At 41.6% G+C, this 7,926-nt stretch overlaps 1 protein-coding gene across 2 annotated transcripts; it reads right to left on the bottom strand.

Moving 5' to 3' along the window:
• Positions 1–234: 234 nt before the first annotated feature.
• LOC129262941 (uncharacterized) lies at positions 235–7,926 on the bottom strand. 2 transcript variants are annotated; one of them, XR_010293880.1, is made up of 5 exons: positions 7,652–7,926; positions 5,120–5,866; positions 2,309–4,196; positions 1,100–1,360; positions 235–900 (listed from the first exon to the last, which is right to left on the bottom strand). XR_010293880.1 is itself a non-coding variant. In XM_054900910.2 (4 exons), the coding sequence occupies exons 2-4, from the start codon at positions 5,851–5,853 to the stop codon at positions 1,157–1,159; spliced, it is 2,826 nt and encodes a 941-aa protein (XP_054756885.2). In that variant the 5' UTR covers positions 5,854–5,866; positions 7,652–7,920; the 3' UTR covers positions 235–1,156. The 2 variants fall into 2 exon arrangements, 1 of the variants encoding a protein (XP_054756885.2); XM_054900910.2 differs by having other exon boundaries at positions 235–1,360; positions 7,652–7,920.

Here is a 7,926-nt window from a genome sequence, read left to right on the forward strand (position 1 = left end):
ACCGTAGATGGGGTAGTGCTCGGTTGTCGGGCTTGAATGATGGATGGCAAAGACAGTTCTTGTCGGGGTGGCCGGATTTTCACAAAATACGGGACTATTTGAGGTCAAGTCAGTGGCATAATGAGCGAAACATTTTCATATAGATAAATATGGCACATGGGGTAGAATTCTTTACCCGGGGATAAAATAAATAATACTGAAAAACAAAAAGGAGACAACGACGGGAGGGTATGGATTAATAGATGATTTCTGAGTTGCATTTTATTTCGGAGCTTATGATCATAAACATGATGAAGATCAAAGAACAAACTAAATCAATGACATCAATCTGCCAGGGCCATCATCAATCCTGGTGTTTCATAAAGCTGTTCGTAAGTTAAAAATTACTTCACGAACGACTGATGACGCTTTCTTAATTACTGTGTGATATATCCCTATGTAGTTGACTTTCTACCTAAGAACATGTTCCAGTCTTGCCAAGCCAGACACGGTCATGTGTAATTGTTTAGACAGCTTTACGAGACATCCACCTATAGAGCATTTTACATTAGTTTCGACAGTTTAGGAGACAGCAGACTCAGCATTATTCGAAAGAAATTCTTTGTATACAACATGACAGTCATGTTTTATTGTGAAGTCCTGGCGAGGTTCAATTCAATTCAATTGTTACCAGGCTTTCATTCAATTTACCGCACTATCCAATCAGGTGAGTTAAAATAAGTCACGTGAGTGAGCTTTACTTTGGCGTCACTAATAACTCGAACCTCTCATTATATGTATACCCAGTGAACATTTCCCGATGGTAAATGATCTCTGCAATTTTCGAGTGAGGTACGTGAGCATGTTTTGATATTATGTGTCAATTTGAAAATACCATCGATGTAAAGAAAATGGATATAGCTCGTTGCACGCTGCCGCACACAAAACCTTGAAGCTACAGGTAAAATATCCCATGACACAATTAACATATGGGGCCATACCAAGTGTGGAACTTTGTGCGCGCTTGACCTTTTGGAGTACTTTCAAGTGTTTCCGGTGGCCTCAAAAGAGTGCGAAGTTGCTCTATCCATTTTCATTTTTTTTAATCGATGGGTAATACATGTATTCTTCCGTAGGGCTATCTCTTTTAGCCCTCAGAGCAAGATGTCATTCAGTATCATATGCTGTCAACTTCATCAGGTACTATTTTGTAATATTGAATGAATGTTTTTCGAGGGTCAATGGCAATTTCTATCAACCGGGCAATCAGGATGAGCATGATGAAACCCAAGACGACGAAGGCTGCAATGGCATGGTTCCTCGCTGATTTGGATGCTCTTCTCGCACCAGGTAAATCTTTGGCCTTCACACGGGAGTCAACCTGTAAGACAACAGAAGAAAAATAGTGCAAGTTATCACCCGTATCCACTGATCATAATGAACGAGCATCAAATTAATAATTACATCCATTTAAGAAAATATTGCTCACTTAGATCAGATTTAATAAACTTGTCTGATAAGCATAGGCGGCGGAAGCGAGGGGGGGGGGGCATGTCCCCCCCCTAAATTTGAGGTGGGGGGGGGGGACGATCCCCCTAATATTTTAGTTGATAACCTTTTCTTCTATTCTGCGGGTCCCCCCTAATTTTTTGGGCTTCCGCCGCCATTGCTGATAAGAGAAGACCTTAACGCCCTTGAACAAAAGAAAAAAAAAAAAAAATGATCGAAGCAATTACAAAAGGGAGAGAAGGGTAGAAACAGGGTTGTACCTGAGTGCTTTAATACTTAAAAATAATGGGCGGGGGCAGGGGCGGAAATCTCTCGAAAAGGTAGGGGGGCAAGGGGCTGGGAAATTTGACAAGCAAAAAAAACGAAAAAAAAAACGTTATCACCCCCAAATTTCAGGTCATTTCGACGAAAATGAAGTTGACAAGCAAAAAGAAAAAAAGATTATCATCCCAAAAGCAAGGTCATCTCGTCCTGAAATACATGTTTTATTTCGATTTTTGAATGATGAATTTCTTACCATCATAAAAGACCAGAAATAGTAGGGGGACATTTGATTTTGTGTCCCCCTACTATCTTGAGTAGGGGGACACGTCCCCCTGGGATTTCCGCCCATGGGCGGGGGTGGGTCCACCGATGTATTGCCGCCCTTTGATGGAAAGATATCAATAATGTTTATTTTTTCATAAAATAAAATTGTTTTGAAAATATTATATTTTGCTCCGAACTAATACACCTTTTCTGCATTTTCAGAGAATATTAAATTAGTTATTATATTAATTATTATATAAATATATTATAAATTAGAGTATTATAAACGCACCTGATGGGATTTCCTGAGCGCCCAGATCCCTATTGGGAAGAACCACAACGCGGCCATCACGGAGAGGAAACGATAATTTGAAAAACTCGAATCGGACTTCTGGCCTGGTTGGTTGTTGTTGTTACTATCTGGCCGGCTTGCTTCTGGACGTGATACTTCTGGAACAGCCTCACTGGCCGGGTTAGCTCTCTCGATGTCAGTCCGGGGTTCATTGGCCGGTTTCTTGTCAGGTACGGGCTCTGGATACACGGATCTTGCTGAAGGTTGCGAAGTTGCGGACATTCCCGAAGTTCTTTCACTGCCATCCCTTGTTCGGCCACTCGGGGGTAAATGTCTTTCACGAGTTGGATATGGCTTTGATTGAGGGTTTCCCACTGGATGAATATGACCAGCTGCTTGTGAATCGCCTCGAAATATTTGGCGTTGTGGTTTCGGAGGAAGTTGTGACATATTTCCGTCACGTGGTTTCCGTGGTTCAGTTGGGTGATGTCCTCCATCCTGTCTCCTGACAATGTCGCCTCTGTCGGAATTGTGACGATCATTTGACGAAAGAGGCTGTCTGTGCACCTGAGTATGTCGCTGACTTTGTGAAGGTTGTCTGTTTTTGTTAATTCTATTGAGGTCATTGAGAATGTCAATGTTATCTTCCCGAGAAATGAGTTGCGATAACGGTCTGTTTACGTCGTTCGGGTATGTCAATGGACGATCTTTCTTTCCCCCGATGCCAGAATTTCTGAGAGGAACAGCTTTACGGATATCATCTTCCGAACACGTTCTTGAATTAGGTCCGACCCATCGCGGATCCGCCTTAGCCTGCTGAGTTGGAAGGTAATTTCCTGCTTTGTCATGTCTGTGTCCTCGGTGCTGTGGATCATAAAGTTTCAACGAAGTTTGTTTAGTAACACCTTTATCGTGTTTACTTGCAGCAGTTGGCTCTGCATTCTCTCGGGACCCCACCCGCTTGCTATTTGGATGACTATTTTTACCCGCCTTTCGTTGCATAAAAAATTCCAGCTCCCGTTTGACAATAGACCTGCGAAGGTCATCTTCGGAAACCTTTGAAGCTCTGTGCCCTCTGCCTCGATTGCCCGTCATTGGTGTATTAAATGATCTGCTTTGATGCAAACGGTTAATATCCTTGTCTTTCGCACGTCTGCCTGATTTTGATTTTAACCCATCACCACGGTCCCCGACTGGATCTCGAGGTTTTGGGTAGACCCGTCTCTTCTGACGAAACGCCCTCGGTCTTCCTACCTCTGAGGACCAACTGCGTTCGGTGAATACGCTATCAAGCGTTGATGACTGTGAGCTATCATAAACGGGTCCCTTCCCATACCAGTCAATAGCTTGACGGTGAACCATGTCCGAGCGGACTGGCTGAGTTGTATGTCTCAGGTGATCTACCGATGTACTATTACTATACGATTCTTCAACGTCATAGGCATAGCTAGGGTTGTCAAGTCCATAGATTTCGGTATTACCAGATGGTGCTGCATTGTCAGAGGTGCTTGGGTAGCTGAACACTTCATCCACAAGTGGAGTCAAGCCGATCGTTCCTCCTTGATGTTGTTCATATGCCCTGTCCCCACCAGACTCATAGTGATTGTTATGCTGTACATCCTCACAACCCATCCAATTGATACCAGCAGCAGTTTTCGTAATATCTTGAGGATCACTTGTAGCTCGTTTCGCCTCAAGGACAAACCGGATGTGCCTATCGGAGGAGCTCGTTCGTCTTTCCTTGCTCTCCGTGATGATTCCGCTGCTGTGGGGAAGCGCTGGATTCTCATCTTCAGATTCGTCAATGTGTACCAGCTCTGCCCAAACAGATACATCAGCTTGGTTGATGATGTCCACTTGCGGTCTGTCCACAGGTTTTGCAAGGTCACTGAGAAAAAAAAGAGAAACATCGGTCAATATGAAGTTCATGAATACATTACTCAAAACAGAAAAAACGCCTCTCTCGTGTTTTTCAGCAGATGTGTAAAATGAGAAAGAAAGTTTGTAACCAATTCTTTAAATGTATTTTGATGACCGATATCGTTTGATGTCTCAATGACTGGGAGGTATTAGGGATACAGTGGTATCAATGCATCTTCTTTTTATTAAGTGTACAAATCATAGCACACGAAAATTAAAAGGCAAAATGAAGGAATGAAAAGCGGCGCAAAGGGTAGGGAGGAAAGAGAATGGCGGTGGTACAAATGCAAGAACAAAATACACGAGAATTAGATAAAAGAAGGAAGACACAATATTTTTTTTTCTATTGTCATCATCAGAATCACCATAGGTATTGCTATCAGTACTATATTATCATCATCATCAGCGTAGTTGTAGGGTTGTTGTATCCACTGGTGGATCCAGGGCTGGCTGTGCCCCTCCCCTTTGTGAAGGAAAATTGAAATTTGTAATGTAAAAATGTGTTCCCCTCTTTGAAATTGAAGACCATTTTTTTTGGCCTCTCAATTTTTTCTTCGGAGAAATGTGCACCACCCCCTTTTGGAAAATCCTGGATCCGCCCCTGATTGTATCTTTACCATGATTTCTTTCATTTTCGTTGCAAAATGTTAATATTCATATGGCGGTGTTTAAGTTCTGTCGTGATAGAAGTACAAATATTATTAAAGAAGAATTTGAGAAAAAGAATAGAGCGCAGGAGAAGATAAATTATGGAGTAAAACAGAAAGTGATCAATAAGCAGCACATTGATATGTATATACAATTGTATCCCTGAAGATTGACAATGACATTAAAGTATGTGGAATACACAATAGAGCTGCGAGAAAGATCCTTTGGAAGAAGTTTAATTACCTATTATGATATGTCAACTCCTGATCCTGGTCTGAGCCCTCTGGATCTTCAATCAGATCGCCGGTATCAGGTAACCCCTGGAGATCTTCCAGGAGTCGAGGAACAATATCCCGGTAGGAACTTGGAGCCTTTGAAGAACGAACAGCTACAGAGTATGGCGGTGGTGGTTCCCGATGTGATTCCTCAACGCGTGGGTTTTCGTCGGTACACTCGTTTCGGACCTCTTCATCTGAAGTTCCCGCTTTGTCCTGGATGTGATGGTCGTCCTCGAGCCAACCGTTTTCAAAGACAAATTGTTGATCACTGGTTTTCAGGTCGGCAACAGGGTGTCGGTGATCCTTCTCGAAAGGATCAGTGACCCCTGGATGCACTCCTGGTGAGATCCATGTACTCGTGGACTCATCCTCGATGAAGGATCTTCGGGGCTTCCTGGGGGAGTTCCACAAAGTGTCTCTGACTTCTTCATTTCTCTGCGCCAATTGCGGCGAGTAGACACCCTGGTAACTGCCAGCCGAATCCGAAGGGGATGGGCTCTCTGAATCAGATCGGGGTTTGTCGTAAGGGGAGCTCTTTTCGGTCTCATCGCTGTACCTGTACTTCATAAGACTAGCGTCGTATTTCTGGGCGAGTATCCGGTGTTTTCCGGTGCGGCTGTATCTCCGGCTAACCTCATCTTGAACAGAGTAAAAACCGTAGTCCGGAAATGAGATATCAACTTCGTGTTCATCCTCCATACCGCTTATCTCTCTGAAAAATAAAACGACAAAATTTTAGTATTCTTGCAGATAGAAAACAAAATTCGAAGCTAACATTACGTGGAAATTCAATCTCTGCCTTTTAGAATGAAAAAGAAAAGACGGAAAAAATACACCAAACTAAGAATAACAATTATATTCTACCTTAGTCAGTGACGATGTGAAAAAGAAATAAAGAAATTTGTAATAAAGTTGTAACTCTCATTTACAAGGAATGTTTACATATTATAAAAATGAATGAACAGAGCAGAACATGTCTTAAATGTTTGTTTCGGGTAAATATTATCTCGTGGACGTTGTACCAATGATTGAGCGTCATTGATGGAATTTTATTTTGCACGAAAATATCATAGTTCAGTTGGCGCCTGTATAATATTACTAATTTATGGCAATGCTCAAACAATACTTTGATCCTAGCATAAACGTATTGCCTATTTATTATAAAACAGTATCATCCAGTTGAAATGGTCAAACAGGGACGCATTTTCAACAAGAAATGTGTACGTGTGTGAGGGGGCAGTGGCAGATCCGGGAGGGGGGGGGGCACAGCCGGTCTGTGCCCCCTTTTGAGAGCCGTAATCAAATTTTGTAATGTAAATGTACCGTTTTTACCCATGTGTGCCCACCCCTTTTGCGAGTGCTAAGCCCCTTTTTTATTGCTTTTCAAATTTTCTGTGGATGAAATGATTTCCGATTTTAGGTGAAAACCTTTATTTTCATCGGAAATATGTGCCCCCCTTGGAAAATCCTGGTTCTGCTGGTGAGGGGGGGGGGGGGGGGGGGGGTGTTGTGTATGGGGGGAATGCAAGGAGAGCATAAATGATTAATTATGATTAATTATATCTGAATGTGGAGAAAATATTACTTCTACTATTACCAAAAAGAACTGTTACTGTTTTAACTTCTAAAACATAATCTACAACTCATACTACTTTATTTCTACTAAGTCTACTACTACTACTACTACTACTACTACTACTACTACTACTACTACTATTACTATTATATTTCTACTACTACCACTACTACTACTACTACTCGTACTACTACTGCTAATATTACTACTACTACTACTACTACTACTAATACTACTACTTAGTACTTCTTCTACTCCTACTACTACTACTACTACCACCACCAGTAGTACTGCTGCTACTGTCATCTTCTACTACTGCTTCTACTTCTTCTACTAGTACGTCTGCTACTACTGCTAATAGTTATAATGGTGATGATGATGAAACTATTATTACGTACTCCTGATCCCCGTCCTCAGTACTACCAGTGCTACCACCATGAATACGGCTACTACTAGTACCTGTTTTTCATAGTAGTAGAAGTAGTAGTATTTATGGTGGTGATGGTGGCTGAAGTAGATGTACAGCATATGGTTAGTAGTTGTTGTAGTGTATATGCTATACCTTGATAAAACAGATAATGAAATATATACCTCGCTGCATTTGGCCTTTTCTGTGTTCCAGTTCTTTTAGTTAGTGTATTATGACGTACTGTAACTTGAGGAAATTTAAAAGTTTTAAACCTCAGTTAACATGCTCTGGGGTGCTACTAATGCCGAAACCAGGAGAACACGTATGGAATAAAGGGGGCGAATTGCTAGTTTAGGCCTCCTTTAATATGCATTTAGTATTCAAAATATTATTGGCAAAAACAAGTACAACATATTATAGTTTCCACTCGGAGTAGATAGTTTCCAGGTCATTTTTAGGGCTTGGTACACAATACGAAAATTAAAACGAACAATGCAAAGAGCCATACTCACCAATAAACTTGTCAATACCACGACGGCAACATACTCGATCCATCATCGTTCAGAACGATTTATCATAACGCCTTATATCTGGCAACCATACATATATTTCATACACATGCTTGAGCGCATTGACTGCATTGATGAATAGACGCCATTCAACACCTCATCGAATCTTGGTATTGTCTGCTATTGTGACGAGTAGAGGAATTCAAATATACCGCATCGAATATCACAATACTGTTCTAAAGTTTCACGTTTCATTTCCCCTTTCAACACGCGAGCAT

The sequence above is a fragment of the Lytechinus pictus genome, chromosome 6 (genome assembly GCF_037042905.1).
Source record: "Lytechinus pictus isolate F3 Inbred chromosome 6, Lp3.0, whole genome shotgun sequence".
Classification (NCBI taxonomy): Eukaryota; Metazoa; Echinodermata; class Echinoidea; order Temnopleuroida; family Toxopneustidae; genus Lytechinus; species Lytechinus pictus.